The 18467-nt window shown below is 35.0% G+C and overlaps 1 protein-coding gene across 1 annotated transcript; it reads left to right on the plus strand.

The window, feature by feature from the left end:
- The first annotated feature begins 1011 nt into the window (after positions 1-1011).
- LOC128022309 (transcription factor MafB) lies at positions 1012-2635 on the plus strand. Its single transcript, XM_052609702.1, has one exon. It carries the CDS (start codon positions 1219-1221, stop codon positions 2152-2154), a length of 936 nt encoding a protein of 311 aa, XP_052465662.1. The 5' UTR covers positions 1012-1218; the 3' UTR covers positions 2155-2635.
- Positions 2636-18467: the final 15832 nt, after the last annotated feature.

Raw genomic sequence — 18467 nt, forward strand, 5'->3', positions numbered from 1 at the left:
GTACTTTGAATGTTTCCAGTAGCTCCATGAATGTTCTGTTAAGTATCTGCTTCTGTGCACTTGTTTCCTTCAATGTATTTGTGCTTTTGTGTTTACTAAACATCCAGTGAACCGAGGCACCAGTTTTTCGATACTGTGACGTGTTGTGTATACACATAGCCTACTCTTTCTCGATATCAATTTGTTAAAAGAATTTTAAACATTGCTCCAAGTTTAGGGTGATTTTACAGCCAAGACTTTCCAGACAAAACATTTAAAGGTAGCGGCTCTTACGCTGTCTTAACTTAATTTTTAAATGTAAAAATTACCAACCGTATCGTATCCTGGAAAACATTTCAACAGTTTCACACAATGGCCACATGGTGTCAGTAAAAGAGTTAACAGAGAAACACACAGTCATACCACGAGCTTTCTGAGGATCTTCTAGACTGAGATAATCACTTAAATTTGGACTCGGGTCCAAATACCATGTTGACTTAAATTGCTTTCAGTTGAAGCTATTTTTAAAACCTAATTCTCGGTACCAGATTACAGTTGCAGTGTCTTACACTCTCAGCAAAAAAAGGTACAAAATTGTAAAGCTAATGATACACTATAAAAATGCAGTGCAGTGCATTGTAGTTAATTTTATAATTTCATGACAATTATGAAAAGTAACAACTATAGTCACAAAATTGCATCCCGTAATGTTTGTCACTGTGAGTTGTCACTACGGTTTGAAAGTGATCGTTATGCTGGAAAGTGTGTAGGCATGACAGTAACTTGTTCGTCTTTAATTTATAGACAAAAACAAATACACAATACTGAGAATCAACCCTGCATGAAAATAAAAAGTGAAGTAATTCGTACTTTTGTTTTATAAAACCTTATTAATAAGTTTATTTTTCACTGTACAAAATTCAACTTTTTCTTTTGATTTGGAGTAAAAGTAACTTGGACTAGTTTTGGTGAGAGTGACAGCTGGAAAGAGGGCGTGGCCTCACTGCGCGGCCGCTTTTAAAGCAGCGTGATTTACTTTCTTTTCAACATACATCCTGCCCTGGTCACCGAGAGACCATCTGAAACTAAAAAGCGTCAACTTGCAAAAGTTCTGTCTGGAGAGTGGCTAAAAGAGCTGACTTCACTTCCAGCAACTGGTGGGATCGTCGGAACATTAATTCAACCTGAACCGCAGTAGGTTAATAAGTTGTTCACTTCATCGAAACCTCAGCAGAAATCATGACGGCGGAGCAGCATCAGCTGAATTTGGACTACGGCGAATTTGACATGAGGTTTGGTGTGAAGAAGGAGACTGCAGCTTTGGGACCGGACCGCTCTTTTATCCAGCAGTGCGGTGTACACGTACCAGGCTCCGTGTCCAGCACACCCATGAGCACCCCGTGCAGCTCCGTGCCTTCATCACCGAGCTTCAGCCCGAGTGGACAGAGGAACGGTGCTGACGATCTCTACTGGACCCTGAGCACGGGGGCTTATCCACAGCACGCAGATCCACACTGTCTTGAACTGACACCTGAGGATGTCCGGGAAGCGTTAGGCGCCAATCTCATGCATGCACACCCTCCTCAGCTCCACCAGGCAGAGATGGAGGGATACAGGAGCATGGGTCAGTTCCACGCACCAAACATGCATCAGTATCAGCAGCAGCAGCAGTACACCGAACTCGGCCACAATCCAGACTTCGGGCAAGGCAAAAGCGTGGAGCAGTTAATGGAGCATCTCGACTGTTCATCTCAAGGCGCATCGCACCTGAAGTCCCATAATTTCCATCAGCAGACGCACCACAGGCGCAGCGAGCGCGCGGAGAGCCGCTTCTCCGACCAGCAGCTGGTGTCCATGTCTGTGCGCGATCTCAACCGACACCTCCGCGGCATGAGCAAGGACGATATTATCCGCCTCAAGCAGAAACGCCGTACCTTGAAAAACCGCGGGTACGCTCAGTCTTGTCGGCACAAACGCGTTCAGCAAAAACACACGCTGGAGAGCGAGAAGACGAGCCTGGCGACGCAAGTGGAGCAGCTGAAGCGCGAGCTCAACAGGCTGGTGCGCGAGAGGGACGCGTATAAACTCAAATGCGAGAGGCTCGTTGTCGGAATGAACTGTCAGAGTAAAGGACCCTCTTGTGAAAAACCATCGTCACCTGAATTTTTGAGATAGTTCAACACCCTCAAATAAGATTTCTAACTTTTCTTCTTCTTCTTAAAAAAAAACAAAAACAAAAAAAAACCTTGGTCTGACCACAGAAACATGCCTAAAAACCAGTTGGAAAACCAGCAAACCATCTGAGACTGATTGAAGTTGTTTCTGTCAGCAGAGGAGAAAGTTTTTATTCTGTTATTCAGTATCCCATTTCATGTTTTTACTAGACTTTATCTCTGACATGTCAAGCTGGTTTTGATAATGTATCTTTTATCTTGTAGTTTTCACAACAGTCTCCATCAGTCATCTCAGCTATGCAAATGACATTTGACCTTTTTTTTGGCAATAGATGCATTGCATTAGTATTTGTGTTTGTTTGTTTCATTAATCAGTTATACCATGTGTTCCAGTTGTTCCTTGAAACTCTTGAAGAGTAAACGATTGTGATTGTGATTTCATTGTTACCTCCAGAATAAATTTTTGAAGAAAAAAAAAAAAATCATTCGGTCTCCCTTGTTTAGTTTTTTAACACTTCCCCAGAACACAGTTCATGCTGTATTTTATTGCGCGAAACATACGTAGCACAGATGTTTTATATGTAACCCATCAACAGACTGACTTGAAACACTAACAAATATATTAACCTATACACACACACAAAATATCATGAGAGCATAAAAACCCCAGTACACAGGTATGACTGCTTGCAGCAACCTTTGACCTTGCTTAACGGCTGTTTCCTGAGACAAATGTGTTTCTAATGACTCGAGAGACTCAGTGAAGAGCTGCGCGGCACTGATTGTACCAAGGTGGAAATAAGTTTAGCCCTCTGCTCTCTCCTTAAAAGGAAAGCAAAGGTCATCCATCTGAACTGTTGTTTGGTTTCTCTTGAAAGTAATTGTTGTACTAAGAACTCCAATAACACTGACCGTTTTGCTGGAAAGGCCAGCCCATTATGAAAGACTTTACGAGCAAAGTGAGTAATCTACACTTTAAACCACAATGCGCTTTGGAACATTTGCACTTGTAATGAATTAAAAAGATTTAAACATGCAAACTTAAAATGTGCGAATACTTCGGTAATGAAAATAAATGTAAAAAGCTAAATAAGTTGCCGATACACTTTCACAACATTGACATATAGATCTTCAAGCACTGGTTGTTATTTTTGCATTACACAACTCTCCTTCTCTCGGGATCCAAACAACATGTGTGGCAAAACAGCCTTTAACCCTTGACCTTGTTGTCAACTGCTCCTTTAGTGCAAGTTAGTGCAAGACCGACCTCTTTGAAATGACCTGCCACCTGTGCAATACAGGGCCACAGGTGTAAAAGCAGTTTTTCACTAAGCAACAGCTTTATGATCTCTTTCTCATCCCGTTTAGAATGAAAAGTAGCTTGACATTCATAAGGGAGAATGATTTTTAACTAATAGGGTACTTTCACACTTGGCTGTATTGCCTGAGTTGTTTGCCCCATTGGTTATTAACGACGGCGCAGGATAAGTAAAAATGCCTAGCATTGCTCTTTTTTTTTACTTTTATATTTATGTTTTGTTTCCAAAGTTTCAGTATAAACAGCACTTGCATCTTTCTTACTGTACTGCTGCTCTAAAGAAGCCTGAAGGCGAACAGAAATGATATATAAGCCTTCAGCTCTCTGCATGCAGTGCATCAGTCATGCTCGTCAGGAAAGTGAGTGAAAGACACATTTTTATCAAATAATACGTCATTAATAGCGGTCACCTTCCGCGATTTGGCATGATTGCGAACTTAGCCTTGTACCCCCAGGCCACCCCTAAAGCAACCCGGGTGTGCACCAAAATAGGTTTATTATTTATTCAGGTTTTTTTTATTTTTTATTCCGCAGTAAGCTGTTCTGTATATTTGCTGTAGATTTTTTTTACTGTAGCCTACTCAACTTTGCTCGGGTTCCATCTACATGACTGTATACAAATGCATGCATTTTTTTACATGTAGATAATCATTTGTATCATTAATCTTTGTTTTGTTTTGTTTGGTGTTCTTGTAGTGAGAAGTACTCGGTGTACAATGTTTTATCACAGCATATGCAGTGGCGTTGTAAAAGTCACTAACAACCTCTCCATGCGCGAGATATTTTGGCTAATGTGAACCCTCCCGTCCCCTCCTTCCCCCACTCTGCCTTTGCCCGAGGGGGAGGGGGCCATTGAGTCAGCACTTTGCCCAAGGTGTCTGCTTCTCTGTGGCATCAGAGGGTCACTGAAACCAGAAAGACTGGAGCAGGAAGAGACCAAGAACAAGCAAAAGCTCAAAAAAAGTTGATATTAGATAAACGGAGGCTTTTGAATTTCCGGTAGAAAAATTTTAATTACGACGATAGGATGAGTTGGCTTTAAAGTATTTTTTATACACAAATCCATTCCTATGAATGTCAGTGTTTTGTATTAATTTGTTAACTTGCCACATTGTTTGGCATTGGGAACTGCATGTGTAGTTTTAATATAAAATACATTATATTTATTACATTTATAGATTTAATGTAATATACATTTATATAATGTATATCACATAAAAAAAAGAATATTTCATTTTATACTGATAATAATATAAAAAAATTGTATTGAATATATTGTGTTTGATAACACTGATTAATTACATTAAAATGAGAATTTCCTTGTGCCAGTTAAAGCCTTTACATATTTATAATTGTGAAATATGTCTATTTTATTTACAATTTTAGTATAATGTACATTATACGTATAAATGTGATATATTTTATAACTTTATTTATAATTGTATATTATTTCATTCATAACTTCAATATAATATACATTATATTACATTTATAAATTTAATATTAATATTAATTTTATACATATAATAACATAAAAAATATATATATATTAAACAAGATCTACTTTGTGCCATGAGCATTTAGAATGTTTATTTTATTTTATTTTGATTATTAGTACAGTTGTCTGTAGTTTTGGTACAAAAACCCGAGCAAGTTCAGTTCAGTTAGATCACTAATAAGTATTTTCTGGCTGACCATTGAGTCAAGTGCCTGATCTCTCAAGCAGAACTTGGCTGGTCAGAACTGGTCTGTTCCTGCTTTCAGGGTGTTTTGTAGTGTGGATAACACCAATGTCCTCTATCTCTCTCAGTCTTCACGTGAACAGCAGCAGCCGTGTGGCAGTGAGGATGGATGGGGATATATGGCGCTTCCTCTTTCACTTCCTAAATAGAGGTCTGGTCAAGTGACTCTGTTCGAGAGTGAGGGGAGATGAAGTGAAGGAATGCAATGCGGCGGCGGAGCTAGTGGTTTCCGCTCAGGATGTCCACTTGTTTCTGCGTTTGGAGCCATGACTGCTAGTGGAAGGAGGGGGGAGGAGAGATTCATTGTGATTTACTGTTTCACAAGCACTTTAAATCAGTGAAGTTCTTGACTTACTTTACTATGTCAGTAATGTAGTGCAGCAATGTTATCTGCATACAGAAGTCAAACCAAATTGAAGGGAATCATTTTCTTTTTTAGATTTTTTTTTTTTAGATTTTCATTATTTTAGGCCTCTAATTTTCATGCCAAGGACTAGACAGTTCTTGTTTTGTGTCCTACACAAGACACTCATTTATAAATGTATGGAATGACATGAGGCTGGGTAAATGATGACGTACATTTTTAGGTGAACTATCGCAATATTTTGAGTTTTTTACTGCATACTTATGGAAAGGGTTTCTAAAGTGGAAGCTAAGGTGTTTAGAAACTTTGCAAACTCGTGCATTTCATATTAGAAAACTTCAGATAAGCAGATGCTCACTGGTCTTTGTGCGTCAGAACTGATGACAACACTTCATGAGCACACAACATACACATGACCCACTGAGGAGAATTCAGGCTTCCTCCCACACTGTCACTTCCTTCTCCCAAACAGACAGCTGCCACTGATACACTTGCCTTTTAGCCTGGCTAAAGTACAGGATTAAACCAGCCATGAAACACTGTGGGTCATGCTTTTGTTGGAGCCTCGTGTGCTTTTATTTTGAAACCACAAATCTGAAGGCTGAATATTTCATGAGCACTGAGTTGACAAAAAAGTGTTCAAAATAGATTCAAGAATTTGATTGAATTTCACAAGGAATGGGCTGAGGCTGGGGTCAAGGCATACAGACGTGTCAAGTAATTTGGCTACAGTTGTCGTATGCATCATGAAATGCAGATGAGCTAAAGGCCACGGTCAAAGAAAGATTGTTGAGATTGGTGAGGTTTTGTTAAATGTGAGCCAAAATCATCACAATTAGAAGAACCAAAGACTTAAACTACTTCAGTCTGTGTGCTTTGAATTTATTTACTACACAAGTTTCACAATTTAAGTTGAATTACTGAAATAAATTAACTTTTCCACGACATTATAATTTGTTGAGATGCACCTGTACTTGCAGCATAATCAAATATATTTATAAGCATATCTTTAGTTGCAGCTCAGCACTACTTCTGCACAATTAGAGTGAATTAATTACAAAATGAGTTGTTCCAATTTAGCAGACTTTAAGTAAACTGGTTTACAGTTACAGTACAGTTGCCTGGTATTTTTATTTAGCACATAAATATATACATGTATATGTATGCTGAGTACAAAATAAATGTATTTTAAATATATTATAGTATTTTCAATTATATTAAATATCATTTGTTTTTGCACGGGTGAAAACAAATTTTAAAATGTTGTTCGCACAAAAAAAAAAAAAGCTTTTACAGTGCTTTGCTGACAATTGTACATGCGCCAAACAGATGACACTGTCAGCAAAAAAAAAAAAAAAAGTGTCACGTTCAATGGAATTAAAGATGAATGTTTTTCATAGAATACAGACTTTCAACATGCTTTCGTCTTAAAGCTGGAGTCAGATTTAGCAGATAACGTGGAATAATTCATAGTGAAATGTAATAAATGACAGGGGTTCCTCATTATTGTTAAATGAAAGTGTTATTTAAAACTGAATCCCATGCAGTCCAGAATCATAAATGTTTAAAAAAAAAAGAGTTTTATGTTCTCCCAACAAAATGTGAAATAGGACAGGGATGAAGGAAGTCCTGCTGCTGAAGTTGCTGTGACATGCTCATTGCTAAATAACCAGTGTTAGAGTATCATTGATGCTATTGATACTTTTATCATTTTAGTTTTATTTAATATTTTGAATTAGATTTTTACGTTCATTTTCATTTTAGTTAGTTTTGGCAATTCTGTTTTCGTCATTATTATTATTATTATTATTATTATTATTATTATTATTATTATTATTATTATTATTATTATTATTATTATGTATAGTTTTTTTATTGTTTGAGTTTTAGTTATTTTAGTACCTCAACATAAACTAAACAAAAAAAAAAATTCTTTTCATTTCAGTTAATTCAGTTTCTTTTATTTCAAGTAATTACAATGTTTATTCTTTTAGTTGTAGTTGACAACCGTAATATCCCTGCAATTAATGAATCATCTCAACATTTTGCTTTTTTCCTCCATAATATCAAGGATGACATGATATGACATCATAAAATGAGAAAATAAATAATGGGACAAAGTGTTTGTTTTGAAGAGCACAAAACATTTCACGCCTCCAGATAGCTGGTGTTTTGCCACTTACGTTTGTCTCTGCTGATCTAGAAACCAGCGTGTATAGTGTAACAGGAGCATGATGGCGAAAGAACACGGGAGACAGAGAAGACGAGGTTTCCCAGGTGGCAAATAGAGATCAGGCTTCTAAGGGTGTTATCAGGCCTCACCATCTCATGTCGAGCTCGCTTGTCAGCACTTTCTCCACCAAGGGCATTTGACACTCTTGCTCGTACGTGCATCAACAGAATGAGGAAGCAGAGTGTTATTTTGAGGTAACATTTCACAGCAACAACTGGGAACCACAAACATTTAACTGCATTAATGTTTCTCGTAATGAGACCGCATTCTGTATACATATTTTCTAATAGATACCACAATACACATAATCCAATAATCAAACAAAGCTGAATTTGTAGATGGGTGTTTCTTCAACTTCAGGCTGATTTTTATTTATTTTTTAATTTATTTTTTGCATGAAGGTTATATTAAAACTCCCTTCGAAACCTTTTTACCATGGCTTCAATAATTTTGCTAATTTATAAATACCTGTTATGTATAGATTTTATTTCAAATTATTATAATCTAAACAGTAAAATTAATAAACCATTTCAATGACTTGCATACATTTCTACACAAATTCAGATTTAAGTTTTTTCCCTCCATTTCCCTCCATTTACTTGGTCAGTAATAAGCATGCTTGAGATTAAATATAAGGTCTGGGGGAAAAAAGGAGAAATCAAGGCAAATCTGAACGGATATATATATATATATACTGTCATTTCCAGTAATGATTATTCCGGTCAATTTTGTTAGTGCAGAAGGTCTGAAAATTATTTTATTTTATGATACATACAGAGGGTTGTTTTATTGTAAAAAGTTTGAAATATAATTTTCACTATCAAGCACAATCTATTTTTTTTATGGGAAATACTGTAAAAAAAAAAAACAAAACAAAAAAAAAAAGTTAATTTGCAATTTAAAGTTTTATACTTTAATATATTATAAAATGTAATTTATGGCAAAGCTGAATTTTCAGTCAATACTCCAGTCTTCTGTTTGATCCTGGAATTATTCTAATATTATTATCAGTGTTCAAAACAGTTGCTGCTTAATATTTTTGTGAACACTTATACATTTTTCAGGAGTTCAAAAGAACAGCATTTATTTGATATAGAGATTATATTGTAATCATTGACTGTCAGTTTTGATCATTTTACTTTTTTTATGTTTTCTACCAGTCAATTTCTTTTACAGGAGTTTCTCATGCTCATTAAGGCTGCATTTATTTGATCAAAAATACAGGGAAAAATAAATATTGTGAAATATGAATATGATTTGATCTAATATTAAAATTGTATTTTATTTCTGTGATGCAAAACTAATTTTTCAGCATAATTACTCCAGTCTTCAGTGTCACATGAGCCTTCAGAAATCAGTCTAATATACCGATTTATTATCAGTGCTGGAAACTGTTGTGATGCCAAATATATTTTTTTTAGGATTCTTTGATGAATAAAATATAAAAATAAAAAATAAAAAAAGAGCATTTATTTAGAATAAAAATCTTTTCTTACATTAAACACTATAGTTCAAAAGTTGTATTCTTTTATTCTTTTTTATTTTTTTTGACTTAGGCAAGGATGTGTTAAATTGTTAATAGGTGATAGCAAAGGTTTATATTGTTAGAAAAGATTTATATTTAGTTAAATAAATTAACTTTTCGTTAATCAAAGCATCCTGAAAAAAGTATCGCAGTTTCCAAACCTTGCCAACATTGATAATTCTAATAATAAATCAGCATATTAGAATGATTTCTTAAGTTTTGATTCCTTAAGTAATGACTGATGAAAATTCAGCTTTGCAACATACAAATAATTTATATTTGAAAGGATATTAAAATACATTATTTTAAATGTAATAACATTTTTTATGTTTTATCAAATAAGTGCAGCCTTGATGAGTATTAAAGACTTCTTTAAAATACATTACAAGTCTTACTGATCCCAAACGTTTGACTGGTAGGGTAGAGTATATATCCACTGCTCGTAAAAGAAGTCTCTCCTAACCAAAAGATTTCAGCTTTTGAAATCTATAGGCATAAAACTTCTTAAAGATGACATGCACTCATAGCACATCATATTTATGGTCAGCCAGTGAAAACCTCTGTAAAAAGAGACTCTAAGCATTAATTGTCTATTCATGAGCGTGAAGACCGACAGCTTTGTTGAAAAACAGACACTTTTAATTGTAACTGCTGGTCGCTTTACTGCCAGATTTATGCAAATATCCATCTCAGTGCGAGTGCAGTGTAAACAAGCATCTAGTGCTTGGAGACAGAGAAAGAAACACACAAGTATGGGAAAAGATTGACTCTGTCACCTCCACAACGAACTGTGATACTGAGAACAGTAGCGTGCCACTCCCTGCTGTCAAGCCACCATAAAGAAGAAGTGTATAAATACAGCCGATAAACAAAGCACTGAGTCTGCAGAAAGACTTTTTTGTGGTGTGAGAAAACTGCCTGCTAGTCAGTTACAGGATTAGGACAGTCTGTGATGTTTTATACACAATAATTCGTCCTGATGATCTGGCAGAAGTCAAATGAGCTATACTTAAAACCACAGATAGACAGCTTTGCTAACAATTAGCCTTCGTAATGAGTCATAAATCATTACAAAGGTCGTGATGTTGACCAACAGGCTGTTCCATGGAAGTAGTCTCTTAATGTGTGATCCAGTGCAAGGACTTTATGTATTAGTAATATTAAGTTACATTAATTCAATTTTGGTTGTCCTTATATAATATACCAAAATAAAGAATATTAATGTAAATACATTTAAGTTAAAATTACTTTTAAATCCCTTTATAAGCTTTAATGTAGCGAGACATGATTATTTTCCCATTTTGAATATAGATTTTAAAACAATTTTCATTTTAAATTCATTTAATATTGAAACATTTTGCCATTTGTGATAAGAAGGAAATGTGGTCTCTATTAGCAAATTAATTATTGTTACCATATTTAGTATTATATTATATTATTAATCATAACTTTCTCCAAATTTGCTTAATATATTTGTTAAGGATATAAATTTATAAAAATAAATCAGTTTATATAAATTTAGAAAAATGCAGGTACGTTATTTTCTTTGTGTAAATAAATGTAATTAACATTGAAACAGTTTTAAATTGATGATAAGAATGAAATGTTGTCAATATTAGCATATTAATCATTGTTCACTAATTTACTGCTATGTGTACCTATATTATATTATATTATATTATATTATATTATATTATATTATATTATATTATATTATATTATATTATATTATATTATATTATATTATATTATATTATATTAAGGAGTGCATAATGTTTATATTTCTTTGTGTAATATTACTGTTAAGATGTCCTCTGCAGTCGACTCAATCAATGAAATCAAAGTTGTGCTGATCTAGCAGGACAAGCTAAGTTTCCCTTCCCCCTCCATTCCTACACTAGTGGTCCTCCTCACATACGCATCTAAACACATTACTGCTGGTGAATGCAGCTTGATAGACGTCAGCATGTGAAGAAGACGTCACCCTGATTTGTGTTGTTCTTCTGGCCAGCAAGTTTGGAGAGCAGGGAATACCCTTGAGTTTAATTCAAGTTCACAGCACCTCACAGGAGAGATCCAGATTGCGCCATCTGCATAATTCAGACAGCGTCCTCATTGACATATAAACAAGTGCTTTTGACTAATTGTTTCATGATAGCATTAGGTTCTCAATCTCTCAAACATGTAATGTAAACCCCTGGGCTTCTGAAGGGTGTGTAAATGTTTATCAATGCACAGTTGCATTCTGTAATCAACCTCTGTGATATTAAACTTATTACCACAATAAAAACATTAAGCTTAAAGAATGAATATTAGAAAAGTGAATTTTTGCAAAAGGTCAGACAGACTAAATAGTTATTCTGCCTCTCGCCATATAATAATATGATACCGGTTGCGGCTTCCTTAATATCATTTTTTATTTATGTAAGGATCTTGGACCTTGGTCATCCTCAAACAAATAATTAAAGACTTTGCACTGCAAAAATAATTTTATTGATCACAATTTTTTTTCTGAAAAAAAATATGTAATAATTAAAACAAAATTTTTGAGAATCTAAATTTCATCTTGTTTTTTCAAACAAGACAAGATTATTTTGTCGGATTTATATGCTTGAAATTAAAGAATAAATGCAGATGGGGTAAGAAAAAGACTTCAAATGAATTCTCTGAAAAATATAGTTTTAATATTATGCAGTAGAAATTAATATAACTATGAGTCAACGAGACCTTTTCTGTTTCCTTTCTGAATAATTTCATTCATTTTTCTCTTTCGACTTGTTTTGTTTCATTCCCAGTCTTTTTACAGTTAATAATGGTCATTATTATTGAACTCATTTTACCTTATTTGGCTGATCATTTAAAAGCCTTTGGCAGACACATGAGCAACTAATTACATCACAAAATCCATTTGAAATCAGTTTGCATGAATCAATAAGTGGATGGAGAGTCTGTGAAACAGACACCAAGAAGGCGCTAATCAATAGCCAGGAGTATGTTATTTAACTTGTACTAGCACTAGCAACTGCTTTCCAAACCATTCATTTTTACAAGTTTAAATGTGATGAACCTATAATGATTTTAATTTATAAGTGAATATTTGTGTCAACTGTTTATATTTGGTCACATCTAATGCTGGATGGCTTAGAAAGGCTTTAACAGCTTCTAGAATCAGCTATAACTTCACATTCTGTCATAAACTGATGAGGCAGATGGAAAGCGAGCAGGTAAAGCAGGCTCACCTCCTCGACTGTGACTGGTTAAACTGTGAGAGTGAGAGGGTTTGCGGTGTATCCAAGCTTGGAGATGGGTTGAGATAAAGACTCTATGAGGCAGCAGCAAACGTTAGATGAGGGTGAGGGAGTGAAGCAGGAAGGGGCCTTATCTGTTTTGAACAGCACTGTCCTCTCAGGCATCTCTTTAACCACATGCAATCAGATTTTTAAATCTAATTAAGATCAAAAGAATATCTACCTTAATCTTTTTTTGAAATTTAAACTGAAACTTGTGGTTTTGAACCATTATAACTGTCTAAGCGGCAATTGGTATTTCAATAATGCCGTTTGTAATTCAGTATTTAACTTTTCATTAATGCTACTTTGTTTTATTTTATCAGGGATGCTCAGATACTAAAATTTTGGCTGAAACAATAAGCCGAGAATTATTTTTCATATTATGGCAATTAAACAGTTAATGGCTCATATTAAAATAAAAAAATTAAACAGAAAAATAAAACCAATCATTTTATATGATGCAAGGGTATTATAGTGTCACAAAATTATAATGTACTGTGTGAAAATTGGATATATGTATATATATATATATATATATATATATATATATATATATATATATATATATATATATATATATATATGTGTGTGTGTGTGTGTGTGTGTGTGTGTGTGTGTGTGTGTGTGTGTGTGTGTGTGTGTGTGTGTGTGTGTGTGTGTGTGTGTAAATATTATTCTGAGATTTGATGCAGATTACATTTAACAGTATTATTAAATGATTAGTGTTTTATAGACTAAGTAAGCAGTAGTCTAAATTAGTCATCTAAATGTTAACAGGGATACAGTTAACAGCATGACCAATTGACCAAATCTCAAGTGATATTGATATATACAAAAAAAGAATACTGGCCAATGTGGGCCAATGGCATCATTTTATTGCGTATCCCTTGTTTTCATGCTTTTTTTAATGAATGCAATATTGTGTAATGCTGCACTGTTTTCTATGAATGCATTAGTTTTTTTTTGGTAGTATATGAATGTCATTAAATGAATAAAAGGATAATCTAAATGTAAAAATGTGCATGCACAATTATTATATTGTGTATCCCTTTTCATTCTTTTTGTATGATTGCATCAGATAATGTCAGTGTTAAATGAAAGAAATAGCTAATATACAGTTTATGTAAAATGAATTGAACAGTCATTATCAATTGGTCGATTTAAAAAAAAAAACTGATTTTGTGCCATTATATTGTTTTTGTATGAATAATTCATATGTATTGGTAATATTTAAATGTGATTGTTAGACAATGGAAAAGGGTAATCTAATGGTAAAATCAGCATAAATGAGCATGCAAAAAAAAAAAAAGGTACATTGTGCAACTCTACTATATCCCCTTCTAAAATACTTGAGAACTTTTCGTCCTATTCCTAGCCAAGAAACTGCATTGTTTCTGCATTACAAAGACAAAAGTGCAAAACAGATGAGCTGGCCTGAACGCAGAGCTGCACCTGTCACCTTCCCCAAGCCACATGCTCAGCCAAAGACCACAGGACACAAAGACTGCTTTCACCTGAGACACACTGTGGCTTCTATTAATAGCACAGTTCAGCATTGGTGCTGACACACACATCTAGAGCTAGCGGTGGTGGTTACCTTCACTGACAGCAGTTACTATAATGTGGCTTGTATTACTCATGTGCTGGGAGTTTGAACCAAGGTCATGAAGCTAAAACACTGACAAATAGCTCTCATATTATTTATCTCTGCTCTTTTTGGCCAAAGGAACAGTCTGAAATCAACCCGCTAGCTCTGAAAAAGTACTAGGGAAAGATACGAAGCAAAGGGCAAGAACATGTCACACCAGGGAACGAGCAGAAAAGTTTACACACGCCATCAACTCGAACGTGCTGCACTCCGCAGGATCCACAGGGATTGAAAACAACCGTGTGTCATCATCATTTGAAGGCCGAAAATAGGAGCGGGGGCGTTGAAACCGAAATCTCTCCCGAAAACTACAAAAGACACGGCCGGGCTGTTTTGGCAAGCGTCATCACATTGTTTTCCCCTGACTTGTATTTTCATTTCATTGTTTTGTATCCTCAGGCCAAACACCCTCCTCCAGATGGTGACTGTTCTAGTCTCCTCTTGATGGAAAGTCAGATGTTTACCAGAGAGCAGTGAGGGGGCAGAAGAGCTGACGAGGGCAGTCAGGTAACAAAAGGTCTCCACCTGCGAGTCTAGTTTAATTGGGATGACACATACCAGTATTAGGGATGGATATACACCCTTGTGTTGCCAAATTTGTCCTATATCCCTTTAGAATGGTAAGAGAATTTGCCAATGGCATACAACACTTTCAGCAATTATCTTGAGTAAAGTTCTTCCACCATACAAAAATCTTGCCATGAGTTGCTTGCATCTGATTCTGTAGGTATTTCTATTCATGCTCCGCATCCGAAACTATTCATTCACCCTCATGTTGTCTTGGAACACACACAATGAATTTTTTTTTCCATACAAAGAAAAAATCGAACGGTGTTCAATGTTGTTTTGACTTTGATTATACGGACAAAACAGTCCTTTTTTTTTTCAAAATATCTTCTTTGATATTCCAAAAAAAATAAAAAAAGCAAGTCATATTACTTCTAAAATGTATTTTTTCCTTTTTTGTTTCAGTACAAATATCCTAAATCAAGATATATTTACTTTTACTAGAATTAAGTGTTAAAGTGTTACCAAACATGTGAATAAGAATTTACATAGGACCTTTGAATGCCATTTCAATGCCCAAAATATCATAATTGCATGTGTAATTTATAGATTCCCCTCATTTTTACCAGTTATTGAATTATGGGCCTAAATGATTTGCATAGAGAAAGAGACTTTGTAATATAATTAAACATGAACCATATCTTTAGTGGCAACGACTGTTTTTTAAAAACCACAAGCAGGTTTCATTTCTCAAGAGAAGTGATTAAGGTTGCGATCATTGGACAGACGTTGAGCGGTACCTGAGGGGATGACTGCGCTCAAAACACTCATGAAAACAAGATAAATAATTAACCGCTTACAATCACTTGTTGTTCTGTTTAATCAAGCTATTAATAGTAAAGCTCAGGGGTGGCTTTTGAAAGTATAAAAATTCAAGGTAGTGAACAGCATCTGAATGCTAATTTGTTTTGAGAATGCTGTTTTATGTTGGATATATTTATGTAATGCTTATTCATTTTTAAAATGCTGTTTTACATGTCAAAGTTGAATTACAATTCACATAAACAACCCATTATATAAAATCACTGTGGATTTTACAGCAAACAGCAATCAACTAAGAGAGACATTCGTCAGTATTTTGACACTTAGGCCACGAGGTATGCATAAATCTTCAAAATGATCCAGAAATCAATGAGAGACTGATCCTGTTCAAATAAATAAATAAATAATACATGTGTGGGAAAAACATAAATAAAAAGTACCTTTCAAAAGCTGAGGTCAGTTAGATTTTTGGTTTTTGGACGGAAGTCTTATCAAAAGTCCAAAGCTGCAAAAATTTGATCAAAATAAAGTCAAAAACAGTAATTTTGTGATAGGTGTTATTTACAATTTTAAATACCTGTTTCCTGTTTTGATATGTTTTACATTAAAAAAAATGATGTAGTAGTAAAACTATTATTCCAATCCTTGATCCTTTTTAATATGGTGATTTGGTACTCAATTTTTTTTCAGGGTTCTTAAGTGTATAGAAAATTCAAGAGAACATCTTTTTTTTTTTTTTTTAATCTTTTGTGTGTGTGTGTGTGTATATATATATATGTAGGCTATGTCACTTTATGTGTGTATATTTTCTATAATGTAATCCAATCTAGTGAAGTGAGTTGCAAGGTGCATGATAATAGCGCCCTCTTCGGTTTACACAGGACTATTGCTGGTGTGATATGAGAACAGACTTCCCAGAATTCCTCGTTCTGTTAACACGGGCAACTGTTTTTTTTTTGGTTTAAATCTAACTTGCAATCAGTAAAGATCTTTTATACAATAAAATAAAAATTATATTATATTATAGTTAATAACTACATTGGGGTCCTAAAGTGCAGTGAAAATGCATTTCATTCAAAACGTTTCATAACAAAATACCAGCAAACATGGCAGTCAGTTTTAAAACATCATAATTCGTCTGTTTGAGCTCGCCATGGGTTTTTACAGTGTAAAGTTGTCTACAGAGTACACTGGTCCAAAAGCAAATTAGCCCATATGTTTCCCAATATTGATCTATGTTGTGACAAGTTTCATCTAGAACCAGCTAATTTATCCCACATGTTCTGGACTTGTCCTGCTCTGCTCTCTCCTCTAATTGGGTTGTTTGGAGTCTTGCCTTCTGGTTACTCATTGCCATCCTATTACATTGACCTGGTAGCTTTTCTCACTTAACTAGCAAGATGTTGTATTCTGATGCATTGGAAGCTCCTTACATCCCCTCTCTCACTCTTTTATTTTTTATTCAATTAGAAAAAAATCAAACACAGTCTTTGAGGCTCTATTGTCAAATTCTCAAAATGTGGTTACTCTTCCTTGTACATGTTATAACTCTGAATGCAGTCTCTCTTGATTTATTGTCCATCTACACTGTACAATTATTACTAAATTTATTCTGATTGTGCACTTGTATTTTCATGTTATTAGCACACATTTGTAACTAAGTTACTTATTTTATTATTATTGTTAGTATTTTGTACATATAAATTGAGCATCGCATTAGTTCAGTCAGGCCACGTTAGTCACGCTTGCATCAGTCGACAGTCAGCTGTTTCTGACGTGTATTTTTTAATTGTAATTATGTATGCTTATAATGGTTCTGTCCTGTTTGTCTTGCTGCTGACGCTGCTCTGTCCAAGCATGGCTGCATGGACAGGCGTGTGGACTGTTGCCCAGAACATAACCATACCGCCAACACTAACTGTATGCAATATAATTGTCATAAAATATACTTGACGGAAGTGGTCCTGATTAAACGTAATATTTCTTGCTGAACCTACTTTTTGTAATCGCTGTTTGATGCTTTGCACAACAATGACTTTAAATGATCTTTTCAGAGTAATTTCTCCACATTTGATGTGCGATTAATTAGATTTATTAATCACCACATCATGTAATTAATTAGATTTAAATTTTTAATCGTACCAGCCCTAATATATATATATTGTGTACATAGAAAAAGTCTTAGATCTTTGAGTTCAGTTCATTAAAAATGGGGGCAAAAACAAAGTGTTGCGTTTATAATTTTGTTCAGTGTATATATACATATATACATATATGGAGAGGATTGTGAAACAAAACCCATTCAAAATTGTGGGGGAGATTCACAAAGAGTGGACTGCAGCTGGAGTCAGTGCTTCAAGAACCACTACGCACATATGCAGGACATGGATTTCAGCTGTCAGATTCCTTGTGTCAAGCCACTCTTGAACAACAGACAGCGTCAGAAGCCAGCGTAAAGTTTCCACAGTCAGTGATGGTTTGGGGCGCCATGTCATCTTCTGGTGTTGGTGTTTTCTGAGGTCCAAGGTCAACGCAGCCATATACCAGGAAGTTTTAGAGCACTTCATTCTTCCTGCTGCTGAGTCTGACCAACTTTATATAGATGCAGATTTCATTTTCCAACAGGACTTGGCACCTGCACACAGTGCCAAAGCTACCAGTACCTGGTTTAAGGACCATGGTATCCCTGTTCTTAATTGGCCAGCAAACCCGCCTGACCTTAACCCAAATCTATGTAGTATTGTGAAGAGTAAGATGCGATATGCCAGACTCAAGAATGCAGAAGAGCTGAAGGCCACTATCAGAGCAACCAAGACTGATCGACTCCATGCCACGCCGTATTGCTGCAGTAATTCAGGTAAAAGG

This window comes from Carassius gibelio, chromosome A11 (genome assembly GCF_023724105.1).
Source record: "Carassius gibelio isolate Cgi1373 ecotype wild population from Czech Republic chromosome A11, carGib1.2-hapl.c, whole genome shotgun sequence".
Classification (NCBI taxonomy): Eukaryota; Metazoa; Chordata; class Actinopteri; order Cypriniformes; family Cyprinidae; genus Carassius; species Carassius gibelio.